Below are 23,690 nucleotides of genomic sequence, written 5' to 3' on the forward strand. Positions count from 1 at the left end.
GTTCATGCCATCAGATTGGAGGCTACTGAGATGGAATATAAGGTTTTGTTCCTCCAACCAAAGGGCAGCCTCATCACGACAGTAGAGGTGGCCATGGACAGGCATATCGGAATGAGAATGGGAAGTGGAATTAAAATGGGTGGTCACTTGGAGATCCCGCTTCTTCTGGTGGATAGAGCATAGGTGCTTGGTGAAACAGTCTCCCGATCTACGTCGGGTCTCACCCATATACAGGAGGCCACACCAGGAGCACCAGCCACAGCCACAGTACAGGAGCCCAAAAGACTCACAGATGAAATGTTGCCTCACTTGAAAGGACTATTTGGGGCCCTGAATGGTAGTCAGGGAGAAGGTGTAGGGGCAGGTGTAGCATGTGTTCCACTTGCAAGGGTAAGTGCCAGGAGGGAGATCAGTGGGGAGGGACAAATGAGTAACCGTGTTGCTTAGGGAGCAATCCCTGCAGAAAGCAGAAAGTGGTGGGGGGGGGGGGGGGGGGAGGGAAACGTGCTTGGTGGTGGGATCCCGTTGGAGATGGCCGAAGTTCTGGAGAATTATGTGTGGGACGCGGAGGCTGGTGGAGTGTAGATAAGGACAACAGGAACCCTATCCCTGGAAGAGTGGTGGGAGGATGGGGTAGGAGCAACTGTGCGTGAAATGGAAGAACTGTGGTTGAGGGCAGCATTGATGTTGGAGGAAGGGAAGCCCCTTTCTTTGAAAAAGAAGGACATCGCCTTCATTCTAGAATGAAAAGCTTCATCCTGAGAGCAGATGTGGCAGAGACGGAGCAACTGATAGAAGGGTGAGGCAACACTTCATCTATGAGTCTGTTGCTGTCATATACTGTGTCCGGTGCTCCCGGTGCAGCCTCTTGTATGTCAATGAGACCAACAATGAGACTGATTCGCCAAACACCTATGCTCCATCCACTAGAAGAAGCAGAATCTCCCAATGACCAGCTATTTTAATTCCACTTCCCATTCCCATCTATCAATCCATGGCCTCTTGTGATGAGGCCACACTTAGGTTGGAAAAACAGCACCTTATATTCCATCTGGGTAGCCTCCAACCAGATGGCATGAACATCAATTTCTTGAACTTCCGGCAGTGGCCGTCCCCTACCTCTCCTTCAACATTCCCCATCTCCTTTCCCTCTCTAACCTTATCTTCTTGCCTGCCCATCGCCTCCCTCTGCGGGTTATTCTCCCTTTTCTTCCTTCAATGGCCTTCTGTTCTCTCCTATCACACTCCTCCTCCTCCAGCCTTGTATTTCTTTCACCAATCAACTTCCCAGCTCTTTACTTCATCCTTCCCCACTCCCAGTTCACCTATCACCTTGTGTTTCTCTCTCTTCCCATCCCCATCTTTTATATCTACTCCTCATCTTTATTTCTGCAGTCATGCCAAAAGATCTCAGCCCAAAACGTCAACTGTACTTTTTTCTGCCTGGCCTGCAGAGTTCCTCCAGTGTTTTGTGTGTGCTGCTTGGATTTCCAACATCTGCAAATTTCCTCTTGTTTGTGATTTGAAACCAGCAGTAAAGTAGCATAAACACCCAGCTGCATTGTTTTTCTTAATTCACAGGGCAGTGATTAGTGCAACTCTATACAGCACCAGCTGTAAACTCAAGGTTCAATTCCACACTGCCTGTAAGGAGTTATGTATGTTCTCCCTATGACCATGTGGGTTTCCTCTCAGTGTTCTGGTTTCCTTCCACATTCCAAAGACATATGAATTAGTGTTAGTAAGTTGTGCTCATGCTATGTTGGCAACAGACGTGTGGAGACATTTACAGACTGTGCTAAGCACATCCCTAATGCAAACAATGATGTACACGTGACAATTTCATGTTCTTGTTATTTATTGTTATTTGCATTTGCACAGTTTGTTGTCCTCTGCATGCTGGTGAACACCATAGCAGGGCAGACTTTCATTGATTCTGTTATAGTTACTAATCTCACAGTTTTTTGAGTATGCCCACGAGAAAATGAATCTTGGGATTGTATATGGTGACATATATGTACTTCCCCTTGGAGCCCAAATCTGCAGAGCCTCTGTTAAGTGTGAAGTGATTGTGAGGAGATGATAGATGAAATTGTAACTTTTTTTTCCTTCACGAACTCCATTACTTAAAAAGGTGCAAGGATCAAAAAGAAAACTGTAGCTATCTGGTCTCAGGGGTCAAACAAGTTTGCCACGATTTAAACAAGAATGCACTTGAGGCTTGTAATTCCATGAATCCAGATTAATAATGCAGAAGTGAAATGTCACTGCATTCCATAAACCAAGCCTTCCCTGAGAACATGGATTATGAATGAATGAAACAGATGGATAACTTGATTTGACAAGCCCATGAGGATGAACATGTCCAGTTAAATTACTCTCTAAGTAATAAACATGCTGTGGCCACTTTATTAGGTACACCTGCTTGTTAATGGAAATATCTAATCAGCCAATCATGTGACAGCAATTCAATCCATAAAAGCATGCAGACATGATCAAGAGGTGCAGTTGTTCAGTCCCAACGTATGAACGGTGAAGAAATGTGATCGAAGTGACTTTGACTGTGGAATGACTTGGTGCCAGCTGAGGTGTTTTAGAAACTGCTGACCTCCTGGGAATATCACACACAACAGTCTCTAGAGTTTACAGAGAATAGAGCAAGAAACAAAAAAAAAATCAGTGAGCAGCAGTTCTGTGGTTGAAAATGCCTTGTTAATGAAATTGTTCAGAGGAGAATGGCCAGACTGGTTCAAGCTGACAAGGAGGCGACAGTAACTCAAATAACCATGTGTTACCACAGTGGTGTGAAGAAGAGCATCTCTGAACCTACAGCACGTTGAACCTTGAAGTGGATGGGCTACAGCAGCCGAAGACCATGAGCATACACTCAGTGCCCACTGTATTAGGTACAGGAAGTGTCTAATAAAGTGGCCACTAAATATATAGCTATGGACAGTCTTATGTAGATAGGATGTACAATAGATGGATCATAATAATTCTTGCCAACAGTGATGAATTTATGGGATATTTGGAATTTAGTAATCTGTCAGTAGTACATGTTCCTTTTGAGGAAAGGATCTAAATTATTTTTTAAATATGTCTATTACACAACAGAGCTGGTTTGAGAAGTGGCAGATGGTGTTCAATATGGAAAGATGTGAAGAGATTCACTTTGGAAGGTCAAACGTGAAGGCTGAATACATAGTTAATGAGAAAGTTAGTGTGAAGGAATGGAGGGTATTCACATAGATATACCCTCAAAGTTGCAACACATGTAGACAGCATTGTTAAGAAGGCACACGGCGTGCTGGTCTTCATCAATTGGGGCATTGAGTTCAGAAGTCACCAGGTAATGTTGGACCTTATAAAACACTGGCTCGACCACACTTGGAATATTGTGTTCATTTCTGGATAGTTCATTATAGGAAGGATGTGGAATCTTTAGAGATGGTACTGAAGAGATTTTCCAGGATGATGCCTGGATTAAAAAGCATATGCCATGAGGATAGGTTGAGTAAGGATAGGCTTTTCTCCTTGGAGAGAAGCTGGATGAGAGGGGATTTGATAGAGGTATACAAGATAATGAGGCACAGTTGGAATGGACAGCCAGAGACTTTTTCCCAGGGTGGAACTGGGTAGAATATGGAGGGGAATTGATGGGAGTGTTGGGGACATGAAGTAGGATAGGGTAGGATCCGTATAAAAATGAGTACTTGAACATTGGTATGAACTTGATGGGCCAAGTAACCTCTTTCTCTGCTGCACTTTTCTCTGATCGCATGAGTCCTCTTGTTTTATCGACACCTCAGTTGCAACTGCAATGATTCTGAATAACTGACATAGTCCTTGCCTCTGTTCTTTCTATCCAGGAAAGCTTTGGACCAATTTATCTTGGTGGTGCTCCAAAAGAAAATGAAGTATTTCCAGAAATGGAAGAGGTGCATAGTTACGTGGGCTGCATCCGTGAGCTGCAGGTGAACAACAATGAACTCTTCCTTCTAGAGGAGGCAATAAGTGGAAAAAACATAATTAATTGTGATGTTCCAGTCTGTGACTATCAACCCTGCAGAAATGGTGCTACTTGTGTCAGGTAAGCAGTGAAACAGCATTTCAGAAAAGAACATATTGTCACAAATAGTAGGGCTTGCAAGCTTAAGTCAGTCTTGATTCATTACTTGGACACCTCAGAGTAAGAAGAGTGGTGTCTCTAGCTTCAGAAGACTGTTTTCAAATTCAGATTCTGTTTCAGACTTGGTGGCCACTTTATTAGGTACACCTGTACACCTGCTCAATAATGCAAATATCTAATCTAACGTGGCAACAACTCAATGTATAAAAGCATGCAGACATTGTCAAGAAGTTCAGTTGTTGATTGGATAAAATATGAGAATGGGGAAGATATCTGATCCAAGAAACTTTGACCATGAAATGATTGTTTGTACCAGGTGGGGTGATTTGAGTATCTCAGGAACTGTTGATCTCCCGGGATTTTTACACATAACACTCTCTATATGACAGCAATTCAAATAACCACACATTACTTCCGAAAATCTAAATAACCACTTACTCTCCTTTCTCTATCCAGCTTGTTTTCTTGTCAAAGAATTTTAACAGTTTTGTCAGGCAAGGTTTCCTCTTTAGGAAGCCATTCTGACTTTGGCCTAATTTATCATGTGCCTCCAAGTACCCTGAAACTACATCCCTAGCAATCAACTCCAACATTTTCCTAACTTTTGAGGTCAGACTAACCGGCCTACAGTTTCCTTTCTTTTGCCTCTCTCCCTTCTTGAAGAGTGGAGAGACATTTGCAATTTTCCATTCCAGAATCTAATGATTCTTGAAAAGTCATTAATAATGCTCTACAGTCTCTTCAGCTACCTCTTTCAGAACCCTGAGGTGTAGTTTTATCTACCTTCAGACTTCTCAGCTTCCTGTGTGCATTCTCCTTAGTTATAGCAACAACACTCTCTTCTGCTCCCTGATAGTCTTGCATTTCTGCCATTCTGTTTGTTTCTTCCACACTGAAGACTGACGTAATATACTTATTAAGTGTGGCTGCCATTACTCTCCAATATCATTTTCCAGTGGTCCAATATCCAATTTCATCTCTCTTTACTCTTTATACTGTACATCTGAAAAAGAACGTTTTGCATCCTCTTCCAATCCTCTAACTTCCCACTAATTTTTGTTATATTATACACTCTCTCTTTTGCTTTTCTGCTGTCTTTGACTTCCCTTGTCAAGCACAGTTGCTTCATCCTCCTTTTAGAATACTTCTTCATCTTTGGGATGCATCTTTCCTGCAGCTTCCAAATTTCCCCCAGAAATACCAGCCATTGCTGTTCTGCCGTCATTCCTGCTAATGTCCCCTTCCAGTCAACTTAGGCCGGCTCCTCTATCATGGCTCTGTAATTGCTTTTACTCCACTGTAATACTGACACATCCAATTCTAGTTTTTTCTTCACAACCTACAAAGTGAATTCTATCATATTATGATCACTGACCCCTAAGGGTTCCTTTATCTTAAGCTTCCTAATCAAATCTGAGTTATTACATAACACCCAATCCAGAACTGCTATTCGACTAGTTGGGTCAACCACAAGCTGCTCTAAAAAGACATCTCATAGGTTATCACAACATAGCCATTTTTATATGCCTTTTCTATCGCCTGCCCTACATCTTCCGATCTATGTCACCTCTTCCTAAGGATCTGATTTCTTTTTTTTTACCAACAGAGCTAACCCAATCCCTCTTTTACTTGTTTGACTTTTCAGTGCATGTGTATTCTTGGATATTAAGCTGCCAACTATAATGTTCTTTCATCACTGACACAGAGTTGTCCATAATGTCATACCTACCAATTTCTAACTATGGTACATGATCATCTACCTTATTCTGTATACTGTGCGCTTTCAAATATAACACTTTCAGTCCTGTATACATTACCCTTTTTCATTTTGCTCCTGTTACACTTTAACTCATCCCATTGACAATAATTTTGCCCTATTATTTGACTATCCTTCTTCACAATTTCACTACCCACTGCATTTACTTGTATACCATGAGACTGCTCCATCCTCAACCCTATCACTACGGTTCCCATCCCCCTGCCAAATTAGTTTAAATCCTCCCCAAGGGCTCTAGCAAAGCTGCCCATAAGGACATTAATCCCCCTCTGGTTCAGGTGTAACCCATCCTTTTTCTACAGATCATATCTTACCCAGAAGAGATCCCAATGAAACCCTTACCCCCTGCACCAATTTTTCAACCATGCATTCATCTGCCAAATCATCCTATTTTAACCCTCGCTGTCCTGTAGCACAAGTAGCAATCCAGAGATTACTATCCTGGTGGTCCTGCTTTTCAACTTTCTGCCTAACTTCCTACATTCTCTCTTCAGAACCTCCTCCCTTTTCCTATCTATGTTGTTGGTACCAATATGCACTATGACTTCCAGCTATTCACCCTCCCTGCTTAGAATGTGGACAACCAGATCTGAAGCATCTCTAGCCCTGGCGCCTGGGAGGCAACATACCATCTGAGTGTCTCTTTCACATCCACAGAGTATGCCTTTCTGCATCTCTAATTATGGAATCCCCTATCACTACTGCACTCCTCTTCGTATGCTTCTGTTCTGAGTCACGGAGCTAGACTCAATGCCTGAAACTTGGTCACTGTGGCTTCCTCCTGGTAGGTCATTCCTCCCCCCACCAAGAATATTCAAAGCAGTATGCTTATTATTGAGAGGAGCAGCCACTTGGGTACTCTGCATTGGCTGCCTATTTCCTTTTCCTCTCCAAACAGTAACACAGTGACCTGCCTCCAGCAACTTAGGGGTGACTATCTCCCTGTAGCTTCTATCTATCAGCTACAATTCCTTAACATGGTCTCTAAGGAGCTGCAGTTCAGTGCACTTCATGCAGATGTAGTTATCAGAGAGACTGGAGCTCTCCCAAATTTTCCTCATCTCACACAAGTAACATACCACAACCCCCAGATCAATTCTCAGCATATTAGCTCTATGCTAACAGAAACAATACTTACTAGAAACTTTCTTACTTCCTTCCGTAGGACCTCCGCCTGTGCTTGCCCAAGCCTGTTGAGCCAAAGCCAAACCATTCTAACACTGTAACACTCACACAATGGCCAACTCCCCTACACCGTTTTTTACTGCTACAACCCGAGAAAGAAACCAAAAGCACCTGAGCTCTTTTTAAACATTGCACAGCATCACCATTGAACAGCCTCTCATGCTGATTGCTGCCCACCGAGCTGCTGATCAGTGTCTGGCTGTGAAGAGAGTGCCCGACTTGAGTCCTGACGTTCTTTTGACAGGATCGATCCTGTGTTCCATTATCTCACTTTCCCTGTTGACAGCTTTCCGAATTAGCCTTATCAGTACTATTTATCACTTTTGCTGTCTTATCAAGTCAGGTTTAATACCTTTGGCCTTTTCCTCAGGGTATTTCACTTGGCTATTTTCATTTTTACATTTGTATTCATCATTCCCCTCACCGTGGACATAAGAGCCCAGAAACTGGACATCACCCTTTCTATTTCATGCATTGGACCTGTGCTGTGTAAAGCACAGATACTGAATCACGACCAATTGAAAATACTCTGACCGGCCACTTCATTAGGTTCAGGAGTGGAAACCCGGTGTGGTCTTCAGCTGCTGTTGCCTATCTGCTTCAACATGCTCAGAAAAGCGCACCACTGTCGTAACACATGGTTATTTGAGTTATTGTCACCTTTCTGTCAGCTGGAACCAGTCTGATCATTCTCCTCTGACCTCTCTCATTAACAAAGCTTTTTTTTCCCCCACCGAACCACTGCTCACTGGATTTTTTTTAATTTTTCACACCATTCTCTGTAAACTCTGGAGACTATTCTCCGTGAAAATACAAGGATATCGGCAGACTCCGAGATACTAAAACCACCTTATCCGGCACCAACAATCACTCCATGGTCAAAGTCACTTAGATCACATTTCTTCCCCATTCTGGTCTTTGCTCTGAATGACTACTGAACCTCTTGATCATGTCTGCATGGAGTTGCTGCCACATGATTGGCTGAATAGATATTTGCATTAATGAGCAGATGTACAGATGTACCTAATAAAATGGCTACGGAGTGTAAATAGTGAAACTGGTTAAAAAATGTCATCCCATACAGTGTTAAGGTGGTTTAATCAGGTACCCTGGTGTCAACAGAGTATTTCTATAAGTGGCAAGACAAAGACAAAGGAGCCTGATGTACTTCTCACTGCGTGACAATCACTATGGTTGCTGGCTAATCACTTGAGCTCAAACCAATGTATGCCTTGTGGTAATAGTGACATCTTTACATCACCATAAGATTAGGAGGCCTGTTGATATGAATATGAAGCAGATAAAATTTTCTAATGTACAGAATCTCATCTGAAGATGATTGTTGGCACATTCTAAATTGGGCTAAGTAACTTCAGATGGTAATGGATTCAGTCTGTTAGCTGAAGAATGTGACAGGGAACCCGCGTACTGTACTCAGCACTGTAAGTAACATTTAGAAGCTCATGGTAACTTGACAGTTACTATTTCAGATTGACAAATAGCAAGTTTTTGTTTAGAGATACAGCATGGTAACAGGCCTTTCCAACCCAGAGAGCTGACGACATGCAATTACACCCATATGACCAATTAATCTACTAAGGTGGTAAATCTTTGGAATGTGGGAGGAAGCTGGAATACCCGGAAGAATCCCATATGGTCACAGGGAGAATGTAAAAACTCTGCGTGTACAGCAGTGGAATTGAACCTGATTCACTCCTGATGTAAGGCATTGCACTAACAGTTTTATTTCTCTTCTTAATGTCGTAAGGTACCCCAAGACATTTCAAAGGGGATTTGTCAGTGAGAACTAACAACATTTGATAGTTATAAATTCACATTTATAAGTAAGTGCTGCACAGCTGGGTTTAAAACAGAGCTGTGGGGAGAGGGGTTAGAAAAAAGAGCACCAGAGCAGATCGTGGAGTGGTTGTGGAGAAAGATGTTGTTAAGCTGACATACAAAGTCAGGAATTAAAAGTTTGAGTATGATGGAAATATTGTCCTGAGCTGAATGTATTTCAATGCAAGGAATTTTGTAGGAAAGGCGGATGAACTCAGGGCATGGATCAGCACATGGAATCATGACATTTTAGCCATCAGTGAGACTTTGTTACAGGAAGGTCAGGACTAGCAGCTCGATGTTCCAGGTTTCCATTGTTTTAGACATGATATAGTGGGACAGATGAAAGGTGGCATCACCAGTCAGGGAAAATGTCATGGCAGTGCTCAGTCAGGACAGACTGGAGAGCTTGTCTATGAGTAGAACTGAGGAATAAGAAAGGTATGACCATGTTAATGGATTATATTAATGAAAATACAAGTCTACAGGATATAGAGGAGCAAATTTGTAAGAGATCACAGTCTGTTGAAAGAAACATAAGGTTGTGAGGGGTTGATTTTAACTTTCCACATATTGACTGGGACTCCCATAATATAAAAGAGCTGAATGGGAAAGAGATTGTCAAATATGTTCGGGAAGGTTTCCTTAATCAGTACATAGAAGTCCCAACTAGAGAGAGTGCGAGATACTGAATCTTCTATTAGGGAATGAGACAGAGCAGGTGACAAAAGTTTGTGTAGGAGAACACTTTACACCTAATGATCGGAATGCCATTAATTTCAAGGTAGTTATAGAAAAGGATAGGTCTGGTCTTTGGGTTAAGATATATTGGAGAAAGGCCTATATTGATGGCATCAGATCAGATCTGCCAAGTACAGGTTGGGACACATCGTTTTCTGGTAAAATCATACTTAGTAAGTGGGAAGCCTTCAAACATGAAATTTTGAGAGTAGAGTTTAGATATTCCTGTCAGAATAAAAAATAAGGATAACAGGATTAGGGAACCTTTGTTTTCAAGAAATAATGAAGTCCTAGTTAAGAAAAAGGAGGTAAATAGCAAGTACAGGTAGGTATGAACAAATGAGGTACTTGAGGAGTATAAGAAATGTAAGAGAGCAGAAAGAAATCAGGAGGGCTAAAAGAAGGCATGAGGTTGCTCTAGTAGACAAGGTGAAGGAGTATCCTAAGGACTTCTACAGATACACTAAGAGCAAAAGAATAGCAAGAGACAAAATTGGTCCCCTGGAAGGTCAGAGTACTAATCTACATGTGCATTGGCCTTCATAAATCAATGTATTGAGTACATTAGTTGGGATGCAGGGTCGATTTCAACATTTAAGAGAAATTTGTATAGGTACATAGATGGGAAGGGTATGGAGGGTTATGGTCCAGGTGCTGGTCAATGGGACTAGGCAGATTAATAGTTTGGCATGGACTAGATGTGCCAAAGGGCCAGTTTTACTGCTGTGGTGTACTATGACTCTAAAACTAAATTTCTAGAAATTTAGTTAAATGTTCTTTACAATATGTGTATCATCTTATTTTATTTAGAGATAAAGCACATGACAGGCCCTTCCAGCCCAAAGATCACCGCCCAGCGTATTTAACACTAGCCTAATCACTGGACTATTTACAATGACCAATTAACCTACTGATGGCCTTGGACTGTGGGAAAAACCCAGAATTCCCGGAGGAAACCCGTGCTAACCGCTACACTACCATAGCGCCCTTTTATTTTATGTCATGTGTTATAATTGGCCTTTGATGCTGTCACCACTTTAGAGGTATCATGTGAGCAGTTGCAAGCTTGATTGTAGCAATATAAAGACAGAAGTTTCTAGAAGAAACTGAAAGAAAGCATTTGTGGGCCTGTTGATTGCCTTGTTCCATAATTAAAATACTTCAGTTGAAGGCTTAATTTATTAGTAATTCCAGTATTTTAGGGAATGATTAAGATCGATACTGATGTAGGTTTTAAAGAATGTCAGTTACAAGCAGAAAGTGGTAAACAGCCTGTGTAACTGAAGCAGAGTTCAAAACAGCGAAGAACCCATTCAACGGTAAGTGAGACGAATTGACAAGAAAACCAGGAAACAGACTGGGTTTTTGCTCGGTGGTCAGACCTGGATACAGAGTGTTCAGCTGTAGGAATAGAACTATTTCTTAATAGCACTTAAAAGAAATGTCACCTTGATAGTTTGTGGAACAAGTGAACATGCTGATTATTGGAACAGTTACTACACAAGAATTCCAGATGTGGGAAAAAGGCATTGCGTTCCACTCCAGCCTTTGCATGCAAGTCGATGTTGCTTTTTTGTTGACATACTCCTGAAAGTCAGTTAGTTGTATTTCTTTGGACACTGAATGTGAATTTCCTAAAACACTGGTACGGAGGTTTTCAATATTTCTTTATAAGACCATAAAATATAGGACCAGAATTAGTCCGTTCAGCCCATCAGATCAGCTCCACTATTTAATCCTGGCTGATTTTTAACCACATTCTCCCACCTTTACCCTGCAATCCTTATCCCAAATACCAAAGAAGAACTTTGCAATCTCTGCCCTCAATACATTCAATGACTTGGCCTCTTCAGCCTTCAGTGGCAACCAATTCCACAGGTCACCACCCTCTGGCTGAAGATATTTCTTATCTCGTATTTAAATGGATGCCCCTTTATTCTGAGGCTGTGCCCTCAGATTCGAGATTCTGCTGCCATTTTGATTTTGATTTTTTACATGCTTACATCTCACTCCCCTGTGCCAGTGCTGGGTAAACACTGCAAGGAGCTCTCTGGTGCCATCTGTGACCTCAAAACCCTATGCTGCTTTCATTGTTGCTGGTAACTTCAATCATGCCAACTTAAAGAAGGTCCTGCCAAAATTCTACTAGCATGTCAACTTCACATCCAGAGATGAGAATATATTTGACCTGGTTTAGACAAACATTTGTGGAACCTAAAAGGATCCCCTGAAACACCGCCCGCCCTCACCTCGGATACACAGACAACATGCCCACATTTCCACTTCACTAATTTTTGCATGCTCACCGCTGGTTAAACGAGTCAAACCAGTTGACAGGGAGATCAGGAACCGGCCAGAAGCCGCCACCTCAGCACTGCAGGACTGGTTTGAAAGCACAGGCTGGAGCACATTCAGGGAAGTGGCTGCCTATGACCATCATATTAACATTGATTAATTTGCAGGATCAGTGACTAGCTAGATAGGAAAATGATTGAGGATGTTACTGTGATTAAACACTGCACTGCCAGGGAAAGCCAAAAATCCATGGCTGACTGCTGAAATTCGTATATTGCTTCAGGATCGAGACGCTGCCTTCGGATCAGGGTACAGAACGGCTCTAAGGTCAGTAAGAGCCGTACTCTCCTGTGCCATCAGGAAGGCAAAGTCTCAGTTCGCACAGAAAATTTAAAGATGCCTTTGTGACAACAGGGACACCTGGTTCATGAGGCAAGGTATACAAACCATAACAAGTTCACTCAGTGCGTCAACGATAGCGACGCCTCCCTCCCTGATCGGCTGAATGCCTACTGTGCACAATACGATGCAATGACTGATGTGACATTGAGGAAAGCCCCCTCTCCCCCCGAAGAACAGGCACCCTGTCTGGCTGCAACCTAGGTGAGGGGGATGGCTGAGAAGGTAAATGCATGCAAAGCTGTGAGACTGGACAATAATTCTGGTCAGATTCTAAGAGACTGTGTGGCCCAGCTAACAGAGGTCTTAACAGACATCTTTAATATCTCTCTGAAACTGCTCCTGCGGGCTTCAAGGTAGCCACCATCATTCCAATGCACAACAGAGTGATGGTAATTGGCTTAATGATTGTTGCCCAGTGGCACTGACTTCAACAATCATTGAGCAGCTGGTAATGAATCGTATAAAATCCCACCTTCCAACTACATTGGACACCTTCCAGTTCACTTACCACTGAAACCAGTCCACTGATGAGGCCATAGATTCAGCCTTCCTGTCCCACTTAGAAAACAATATTCCATGATGTTGTTCATCGATTTCAGCTCGGCACTTAAAATGATTAAATGCCAAGGCCACAGATGAGCGTTCATTCCCCCAACGAGGCTCCGACAAACCGAACTCTACCAGGTTGGAAAACCGGTCGGGTAACTCTTTCATCCCCCCCCTCTCTCTCTCTGTCTAACAAAAGTGCACCAACGCGACACCACGGCAACAGCAGCGGGTGGAACTGCAGTGACCGCAAAAAGACTTTGAAATATCCAGTAAACAATATATATCTACATTACCCCTAGACAACGATAGAGCTTATTTCTGATTGATTATTACTATACCTGTGCTTTAGATTGAGTTGTGACAACGTACATGATCTGAATGTTTTGTATTAACCATGCGTTTGTGCCCCTTTATAAATAAAAACGTTTGAAAATAGTAGTATCAGGCTTCAGCGGACCCATTTATCTTTGCTGGAAAATTACCCGGTTACTGGGGAACGTAACACAGCTCGGCACTTAAAATGATTAAATGCCGAGCTGAAATCGATGAACAACCAGAGACTGGTGGGTAAACTGTCCTCGTTGGGACTCAGCACCCCTCTCTGTAACTGAATCTTGGAAAAGACTCCAGTCAGTCTGCACTGGCAGCAACATCTCAAGCTCCATAACACTGAGAACTGGTGCACCCTAGGGCTGCGTGCTCAGCTCGCTGCTGACTCACGACTGCACGGCCAAATCCAGCTCAAACCACATCATCAAGTTCACTGATGATACAACAGTGGTTGGCCTCATCAGCCACAATGGTGAATCAGCAAACAGAAAAGAGGTAGGGAAGTTTGTCAAATGGGGCGAGAACAACCTGAGTTGCAATGTGGACAGGACAAAAGAGATGATTGTGGACTCCAGCAAGGCACAGGTCAACCACTCTCCATCAAGGCTCTGCTGTGGAGAGAGTGAAGAGCACAGAGTTCTTTGGTGTGTACATCATGGAGGTTCCAATCCAGACCCACAACACCTCTTCACTAGTCAAGAAGGCACAGCAGTCAGAACTAGGACTGCCATACAGGTTAGGATTTCTTCCCTCAGGCGGTGAGACAAGTGAATAACCTACCACCACTGAGGTCTCGTCACTCGAACAGCGAGTGTTTAATGTCTACTGTACTGTTGGCTGTTTATTGTTCACCTGCACTACACCTATGTGCTCTTTGAATTATATTTTATTAACTTATATATGGTAATATTTTGGTTTATGTGCGGTGTGGATATATGTTTTGGGGGTGCACCGTGGTCCGGAGGAACATTGGTGCATTTGGTTGTGTGTGTGTGTATATATATATATATATATATGTGCAGTCAGATAACATTAGTCTTGAACTTAAACTGAAAGGAAACATCCTCACTCTGTCTATTCTATCCAGGCATTTCAGCATTTGGAAAGCTTCAATGAGATTCCCCCCCCACCCCAATTATCCTTCTGTACTCTCTAGTAAAGGACTTGTAAATTGTAATCTTCCTGTAGAATGTATCAATTTAAGTAATACAGGAATGATGGGCAACAAGAAGCAGAGAGACCATGATCAACGCCATTTCTCACCAATCTCGCTAATTAAAGCATCGAGCAAGATTGAAATCAATGAGGACGAGGGTGAATGCAAGTGGGTGTTCATCTTCATCTGCCTGCATTTGATTGGTCTCCCTCTCCCTCTCACTCGCTGCTGCCGGAGGAAAGTGCCTGACCAATCTCCCTCTCCCTTTCATTTGATGGTGCCGGAGGAAAGTGCCTGACCAGTCTCCCTCTCCCTCTCACTCGCTGCTGCCAGAGGAAGGTGTCTGACCAATCTCCTTCTCCCTCTCACTTGCTGCTGCCAGAGGAAGGTGTCTGACCAATCTCCTTCTCCCTCTCACTCGCTGCTGCCGGAGGAAAGTGCCTGACCAATCTCCCTCTCCCTTTCATTTGATGGTGCCGGAGGAAAGTGCCTGACCAGTCTCCCTCTCCCTCTCACTCGCTGCTGCCAGAGGAAGGTGTCTGACCAATCTCCTTCTCCCTCTCACTCGCTGCTGCCGGAGGAAAGTGCCTGACCAATCTCCCTCTCCCTTTCATTCGAAGGTGCTGGAATCTTGGGTCTTGGACAAGGGTTAATTGATGTGGATTGTGGACTGGACTCTGTAGTTCATGTTGTGAAGTGTTTCTGATTTTTGTTGTTGTTGTTATTTTATGTAATTTTGATCAGGGCAGACTGGCTCTGGGACCTGCAGTCAACAAGTGACAGTATTGAATTGAATTGAATTGAACTAAACTGAACTGAACTGAACTGGGCATTCCTAGACTGTTTTGATAACACTGATTTGATGTGTTATATTCTGTTTTTCATTTGTTTTCATTTGTTGTTTGTATGATTTTTTTTTGCTTGTTGGGTGTTTGATGTTTTTGTTGAACAGGTTCCATGGTGTTTCTTTGTTTTGTTTCTGTCTGTAAGAAGACAAATCTCAGGGTTGTATACTGCATACATACTTTAATAATAATTGTACTTTGAATTTTTGAGTCTTTTGAATGGGAAAGAAATGTATATTTTTGAAACAAATCAGAAGAATGAGAAGTTCCTCTATTTCTGCCTCTTTGTATGTCTTTCTGTGGCACATTGCATTGAAATGGACTCAGCCATTTGCCAATGTTAAAACAAGACAAAAATGGTCAAAGGAACTTACTCATTCAGTGTAGTATTGTAAAGTGACTTGTAAAATATTCCGCAGTGGTACTATTCATTACTGATTGGTAATAATGTCTACACAACGCAGCTTGGGCAATCAGGAAAATGCATGTTAATTGTGGCTATTGAATTCAAAAACAAACCACCAACAGCATGTGATGCAGATGTAGATATGCAATCATGCAGATGTGATCAGAAACAGAATAAACAGTAACAGCTGAACCACAAAGTTGGCACTGCAGAATTCAGAATCAGAATCAGGTTTATTGTCACTGACATATGTTGTGAACTTTGTTGTTTTGTGACTGCATAACAAATTGCTATAATTTACAATTAAAAAATAAATAGTGCAAAGGAGGAATAGTAAAGCAGTGTTCATCGGTTCATGGGCTGTTCATAAATTTGATGGCAGGAGAAGAAGCCATTCCTAAAACATTGAGTTTAGATGGCTAACATGAGGTGGCATAGTTTTAAGGTGCTTGGAAGTAGGAACAGAGGGGCTGTCAGGGGTAAGAGAGTTGTGTGTGTGTGGAATGTACTGCCAGTGATAGTGGTGGAGGCGGATAAAATAGGGTATTTTAAGAGACTCTTAGATAGATACATGGAACTTAGAAAAATAGAGGGCTATGCAGTAGGGTAATTCTAGGCAGTTTATGGAGTAGGTTATATGGTTGGCACAACATTGTGGGCCGAAGGGCTTGTAATGTGCTGTAGATTTCTATGTTCTATAAGTGTACATCATCAGGCTCCTGTAATCATTCCTGATGGTAGTAATGGGAAGAGGGCATGTCCCTGGTGGTGAGAGTCCTTAATGATGGATACCACCTTCGTGAGACACCACCTTTCTACCTTTTGAAGATGTCCTTAATGGTGGGGAGGCTTGTGCCTATGATGGAACTGGTTGAGTATTCAGCTGACTGATGCATCTTACATTCCTGGGCATTGAAGCTTCTATACTAGGCAGCGATGTGACCAGACAAAATGCTCTTTACAGTACATCTGTAGAAATTTGCTTAACCTTCACTGACATACCAGATCACCTAATGAAGTGTAGTTGTTGGTGTGCCTTCATTGCGATTGCATCAATACGTTGAGCCCAGGAGCTTGAAACTGTTCACCCTTCCCACTGCTGACGCCTCAATCATGCCTGGTGAGTGTTCTCCTGACTTCTCCTGCCTCAGGTCCACAATCAGCTCTTGGTCTTGCTGATGTTGAATACAAAGTCGTTGTTGTGACACCACTCAACCAGCCAATCTATTTCTAGTATTATTAAAGAAGGGAGCCGAAAGCATTGTAAGCAGATTAACGTCACTGTGGTATATGATAAGATCTTTGCTGATCATGAGCAGAGCTCAACCTAAAGTCAAGAAATGCTGACAGCAAAGTAGCGAGCTGGGGCGTTTCTCCCCGGAGCAAAGGAGGATGAGAGATGACTTGATAGAGGGGCACCAGATATAAAAGGCAGAGATTGAGTGGTGAGCCAGGGATCTTCCCCTGGGTGGAAGTACCTTAATTATTCTGGGGGGGCATAATTTCAAGGTAATTGGAGCGAAGTATAAAAGAGATGTCAGAGGTAGGATTTTTATACGGTGAGCGGTAGGTGGGTGCAACACCCTCCTAGGGGTGGTGGTAGAGGCAGATACATTAGAGGCCCTTGAGAAACAATTAGGCGCATAGATTACAGAAAAATGGAGGGCTATGTAGGAGGGAAGGGTTAGATTAACCTAGGAGTAAGTTAAAAGGTCAGTTAACATCGTGGGCTGAAAGGCCTTCACAGTGCTGTAATGTTCTACAGTATGTTCTGTGTTCAAATCCTAAAACACAGACTATTACCATTCTAATCTCTGCTAATCACCAGAGATCCTCACTGCATGGTTTTTGGAATTTTCAGTCCAGTGAGTTGATGCAAAGTTACATCAGGTGCAAACGTTTGGACTTGGATGTTCTGAAAACTGGCTCCCTGCGATTCACAGCCGATAGCTGCTTCATGCATATACATTGGCAGGGAAGCACAGCTGAAGCTTTACTCCTGCCAGCTTCGATTCATTCTTCTGCTCCAACACAGTCAATGTTAATGAGGACAAGAGTGAAAGCAACTGCAATCACTTCCATTTGTTTCAACCCAGTACTGCTGAGTATTCTGCTATGACACAACAGTGCTTACGCTTCTTTCTGTGAAAGATTGGGGTTGAATCCCAGAGTCATAGAGGACTTCGACTACAAGCTTTCAGTCAGAGTGAAGGGGGGCAGAATGAGGGTGAGTCCACGTCTATCAGGCTTCTTCCCTTTCTCAGAATATTTGTAATACAGGATGAGTACCCCTTACCAGAAAGGCATGGGGCCAGAAGTATTTCAGACTTTTTTCCAATTTTGGAAGATATAATGAGATAGCTTGGGATCAGCTCTGAGCTTATGTGTGACCAGTTAGCAGTCTTTGTCTTACACTTGTTCATCACACATACTGTACGTACTTCACTGTAAAAATTATTACATACCATGAATATAATGAAAACGTAGTGTGTGCAGGCTAGCCGACACGGCACAACAGCAGCAGGCCAATACCTGAATCAAGGTAGGGGGATGTCTCATTGCTAGATTCAGGGGTGGCTGTTAACCTTGCAAGGGGGGAGAAGCAGGTAAAGTGTTCTGCTGATGTACCAGTCTTAGTGAATGAGCAGAGGCTGCATGCTTTTTTGGATACAAGGAGTATGGTTAGCATGGTCAGAACAGAATTTGTACCACCTAATCTTGTTGATTATTGCAGACATACCTCTATTCAATGTGTAATGGAGATGTTAAAAGGTATCTTACTGCTGCTGTTACTCTTGGAGTGGCGGTCAATGTATACCTACTATGGGTGGGTGTGGCTGATGATTTGCCAAAAGATGTAGTAATTGGTAGAGATTAACCAGACCTAGTAAATTTATTGGGTAATGTTGACTCTACTGCAACATTGTCTTGCTCTGTGCTGACACGGCCCCAAGCCAAAGCTGGGGTGGAGCCTCTGCCAGCAGTGGCCGATAGCCTATTTTAGCAGGGTAACAAAGGGCCACGTAAATCACATCAGAAACACTGTCTGGAGAAAGCATTAGGTACACCTGACCACCCACCTAACACACAAATCTCACCACAGATCAATGGCAAGTCCCCACAAACATAACTGGCCTACAGTGAGCAGATCTGCCTCTGGCTCCTCTGTATACTCAGATGAAGAGGGAGGATGACAAGAGGTAAAGATGGCTATGTGCGGGAAAATGACATCTCATACCTGGCAGATACCCCTGACAACCAATTGCTAGTACTATTAGATGCAGGTCCCTCATTTTACATCTTGCTCAGACCATCCCCCGGGCCGGCCATTTGTGTCAGCAGAAAACCTACCTGAGAGTAAGCCAGAGACTCTATCGGCTATCTATGCATGCAGATGTCAAGCAATATTGTACTTCCTACCCTGAGTGCCAGAAGACCGGTCATATCCAACACACTGACAGAGCCCCACTACAGCCTTTTCCCATCACAGCCACCCCATTCAAACGTGTTGCTATGGATATTGTAGGCTCTTTAGCTCTGGTTTCCATTGTATTTTGGTCATTTGCAACTATGCTACCTGATCCCCTGAGGCCTTCCCACACTGTTCCATCACCACCCCTAAGATCGTTGCTGCCCTAGTACAACTCCTCTTCCAGGTGGGTTTCCCCAAAGAAATTTTAACTGACCAGGGCACCAGTTTTACCTCATGCCTCATGTCTCAATTTCATCATCAGCTGGGTACTCCAGGTATCTGCACCACACCTTACCACCCCCAAACTGACGAAGGAGTAATCAAATCCTCAAGAACATGCTGAGGCGGTTTGTCTGACACAAGAAGGGATTGGAATAAGCGGCTGCCTGTCCTCCTTTTTACATATCGGGAAGTTCCCCAGGCATCAGCTGCCTTCTCATTTGAGCTCTTGTATGGGTGGGGTCTCCAGGGACCCCTCGATTTGCTCCGCCAACAGTGGGAGGATAAGCCGCAAGGCAGCACAGGTGAGGGCGTTACAAATGAGGAAGCCTACAGAGAGGAGGCTAGATGCATTCTGGAGAGGGCCCAGCAAAACCAGAAGAGTTGGTATGACCATAGGCATGGCAATATGAGTTTACCCCTGGTCAGAAGGTCTTTATGCTATTTCCCACCATCACCAACAAAGTCTTGGCCAAGTGGCAGGGGCTCTTTGAAGTCTTGAGGAAGCAAGGTTCAGTCAACTACGTGTAAAGGGGATTTCTTCTTTTTCTTTGTTACTGTGTATGTAATCAAAATGGCTTCTTCTTTTTGTTAAAAATAGGAATGCTTCTTTGTTGCGAGAGAGTGCTGGAAGCTTGTTTGGGTTAAAATTTACTGATAACGAGAATTGTATTCCTTTGTAAACCAATTGGGGTTAATGTTGTTCTTTCTTCTGAGTCTGTAAGCTATTGTTGGCGGGCTTTTGGGGAGATCGACGCGAGGGGGTGAGAGAGAGAGGATGCGATGCTGTAAACTGGGTGAGGAATGGACCCCAAGCAGGGGTCCAAGGCCAGGAGGTACCCCGAGGAGAGGAGATGAAGCTAGATGTGCTTGGTTGACCACTTCGGGTGGTCCTGAGCTGCGAGTCGACGAGTTCAGAGGGGATTGAATGGTGGCCAGAAGACTTCAGTAATTGAGCTCCAACGGTTGTGCACGAAGTGGTTTGGACTTTGATAAGTTTGGCGCCTTTTCTTTATTTTTTTTCCTTCATATATACTGTATCATTATTAATTACTTAGTTATAGTAACCTTTATAAATTGTACTCATTTCATCGCATATGGTGTACTGTCTGTTTTTGGGCGAGGCGGGGACATCACACAGCATCCACACCAGCTGATTACCCAGTTTGGCGGGGCCGAAGGCTGCTCCCCCTAGACGGGAACAAGCTGAGCGAGCCTGAGGCGACCCAGGGGGTTACATTGTGGGGTGCTCGTCCGGGATTGATTTCTGTGGAAGCTGTGTGATCGCCCTCTTTAAATTATGTCTGCGGCGAAGAGCTGGTGTGCCTTTGTGGGTGTGCGATTGCTGGTTATCACTGCATGTGTGTTGGGTGGGGTGGCTGTTGGTGCCCCAGAGGGCGTTGTTTGAGTTTCGACTAGCATTGACAAAATGGTGCTGGGACCATGGGTTGTCCGTACTGTTCGGAGAGTGAGGAGTGACAGGTTGGGATGTTTCAGCAGTGGTAGGCTCCGCCCGGTTGTTGGAATAATGTCCAGCCCTAAAGGGGTGGAGGCATGGGTGGAGCGGACCTCTCAGTTGTTGGGTGAGTGGCAGTGCTTGGCTGAGGGAAAGCGACAGGAATTGGTTGGAAGTTTGAGTAGGCAGGCTGGTGGCGTTGTTAGAACTGTCGGGTACAATTACCTCGGGGTGACAGCTGTCAGTTATGTGAAAGTGTAGGAAAATGCGTGTGGTTCGACTGGAAGTCAAATGCCGCAGCTGGGGGGCTTATCATTTCCGTGGCAGGAGATTGGTGGGAAGTTTTTAGGGTATCCCTTTTGGCTAGGGGGGCAGATAAATTGCTTGCAGTGCCAGGGGGATCTGTCAAGGGGATCAGCTCCTCCCTCAGTTGTTCAGTTGATCCGAGAGCTGTCGGGAAACTTAGAGGAGGCCCAGTGGGGAAACAGCTTGGGGTCTCTGGGGGAGCATGTTCCCAGCGATGTACCAAGGAACTCCCGAAAGGAACAGACCCTATTCCTGAAGGCTTAGAGGGACCACGCACTCAGGTGTTGTTACGGATGGATGGAAGTCAAGTTAAAGCCATCCTCGGCACCAGGGCGCCGGTTAAGTTGCTGTACAGTTTGTTTTATAACCGTTATTGGAAGCATTTACCCTTGACGACATTGAGGGCACTGGAGATTTGGGGTACCAGTGCCGGTGATTATCCAGACGATGGTTGTTGGTCAGTGAAAATGGAGTTCTTAGAGGCAAATGTGGAGGTGACTGAGGTTCGTGAATCGTTAATGCTGATGTGTCTGGACACTGTTGAGACGGGCAGCGTTTCGGTTCTGGAGAGAACCAATATCCTGCTGGTGCATTTGGGGGCCTGCCTGGAGAAGGCGGGTGAGCGCTGTTTGGAGGCATTGTCGATGCACCCAGAGTTTCGAGCTGCTTGTGCGGACGTGTGTAGCAGCATTGGGCCGATACCAAATTCAAACAAGAGCCGGTGGTGGTACGGCCTGGGGGAAGTATCTGAGGGTGAGACCCTCTTCGTGGACGCTGCGAAATACCACGAGGGAGGGGAGTTGACCGCTGAAGACTCCTCGGAGAGAGAGAGGTTGCGGCGACTGGCCCCTGAAGCCATGGAAGACGTAGGCAGCGTGTGTGTGGATTATATTGCGCTTAAGAGGCGCACTGTCAGTGACCAGAATATGGCCCCGAGGGCCGAAGAGGCGATGGCCTGTCTGAGTGGTGTGAAGTGGTTTAAGGTGCTGGATCTGAGGAGTGGATGTTGCCAGATCCCGATGAGTGGAGCCGACAAGGAGAAGATGGCCGTTATAAGTTCCCTAGGAGTCTTCCGGTCTGAAAGGTTGCCACAGGGCATATCCAGAGCCCTTGCAACCTTCCCGCGGGGGATGTGGAAGACCCTGGGGGATGTGGAGGCGTTTGGAGTTTTGGTGTATGTGGATGATCTCTTGGTATTTGGATTTGCCTCAGGAGAATATGAAGTGAGGTCGTTGCAGGAGCGGCTGAGAACTGCAGAGTTAAAGTGTTTTCTGGACACGTGCCAGGGCTGGCGAAGGTCGCAGCTCATGAGTGACTGTCTCTACGGAATCAAGTTTGAAATGAAGACGGAGAGACTGGAGAAAGTTGATCTGGAAGAAGTCATGATGAAGGAAAAGCAGGAGAGAAGTGCAGTGAATACTGAACTGGAGGCTGATCAATCTTTAACTGCTGCTTTTCAGGTCGGGGTGGAAGAAGCTGTTGGAGTAACTGCATCCCAGATTGAGATGGGCGGGACGCGTGAGTCAGAACTGCTGAGCCTGTGGCGAGAGTTGCAGGGGCCAGAGAAGAAGCTGATATCTCAATTGCAGGAGGCTGAAGAGACTGCAGGAGCAGTGCAGGCCACGTGTTTCCGTTTGGAGAAGATCAAACAGCAGCTACCGATCGCAGAAATGAGGAAGAATACAGATTCGATGGATGATATGCTGGATGTGTGGTACATGCTGCCTTTTGCTGACTTTCCCTCAATTGAGGAAGAGACCTTTGGCCCTTCTCCCACTGAGTCAGGTGTAGTGGGGAGGGTTAGCTGTGTGCAGTGGGGGGCATGAGTGAGAGGGTTGAGAGAGGAGTTGGTAGCGGGCCTGAGGTATCCCCAGTTGTGTTCGAGCCTGAAGGGTTTAGGTGAGGGGGTACGGAGGTCTCAGAAGGGTTAGGGAACTCCCAGATAGTTGGCCTATGTAGTGCCTGAGATGTCACTGTTTGTGCTTGGGTTAGGGTGTGTTGGCAGGAAAGGTGGCGAGTTATTTAATAGTCATGAGGACATGACTTTTATTTGGTGGGGGGAGAGTGTAAAAGGGATTTCTTCTTTTTCTTTGTTACTGTGTATGTAATCAAAATGGCTTCTTTGTTTTGTTAAAAGTAGGAATGCTTCTTTGTTGCGAGAGAGTGCTGGAAGCTTGTTTGGGTTAAAATTTACTGATAACGAGAATTGTATTCCTTTGTAAACCAATTGGGATTAATGTTGTTCTTTCTTCTGAGTCTGTTAGCTATTGTTGGCGGGCTTTTGGGGAGATCAACGCGAGGGGGTGAGAGAGAGAGGACGTGATGCTGTAAACTGGGCAAGGAAAGGACCCCAAGCAGGGGTCCAAGGCCAGGAGGTACCCCGAGGAGAGGAGATGAAGCTAGATGTGCTTGGTTGATCACTTCGGATGGTCCTAAGCTGCAAGTCGAGGAGTTTGGAGGGGATCGAATGGTGGCCAGAAGACTTCAGTAATTGAGCTCCAACGGTTGTGCACGAAGTGGTTTGGACTTTGATAAGTTTGGTGCCTTTTCTTTATTGTTTTTCCTTCATATATACTGTATCAT

The 23,690-nt window shown here is 44.3% G+C and overlaps 1 protein-coding gene across 1 annotated transcript in view; it reads left to right on the top strand.

Annotated features, from left to right (window-relative positions):
- Positions 1-23,690, top strand: part of eys (eyes shut homolog) — a 1,854,977-nt gene that overhangs the window by 1,655,701 nt on the left and 175,586 nt on the right. Inside the window, exon 41 of the mRNA XM_073056513.1 lies at positions 3,870-4,090. Within this exon, the coding sequence (XP_072912614.1) occupies positions 3,870-4,090 (221 nt within the window). The remainder of the gene's footprint in view (positions 1-3,869; positions 4,091-23,690) is intronic.

Source organism: Hemitrygon akajei, chromosome 9, assembly GCF_048418815.1.
Source record: "Hemitrygon akajei chromosome 9, sHemAka1.3, whole genome shotgun sequence".
NCBI lineage: Eukaryota > Metazoa > Chordata > Chondrichthyes > Myliobatiformes > Dasyatidae > Hemitrygon > Hemitrygon akajei.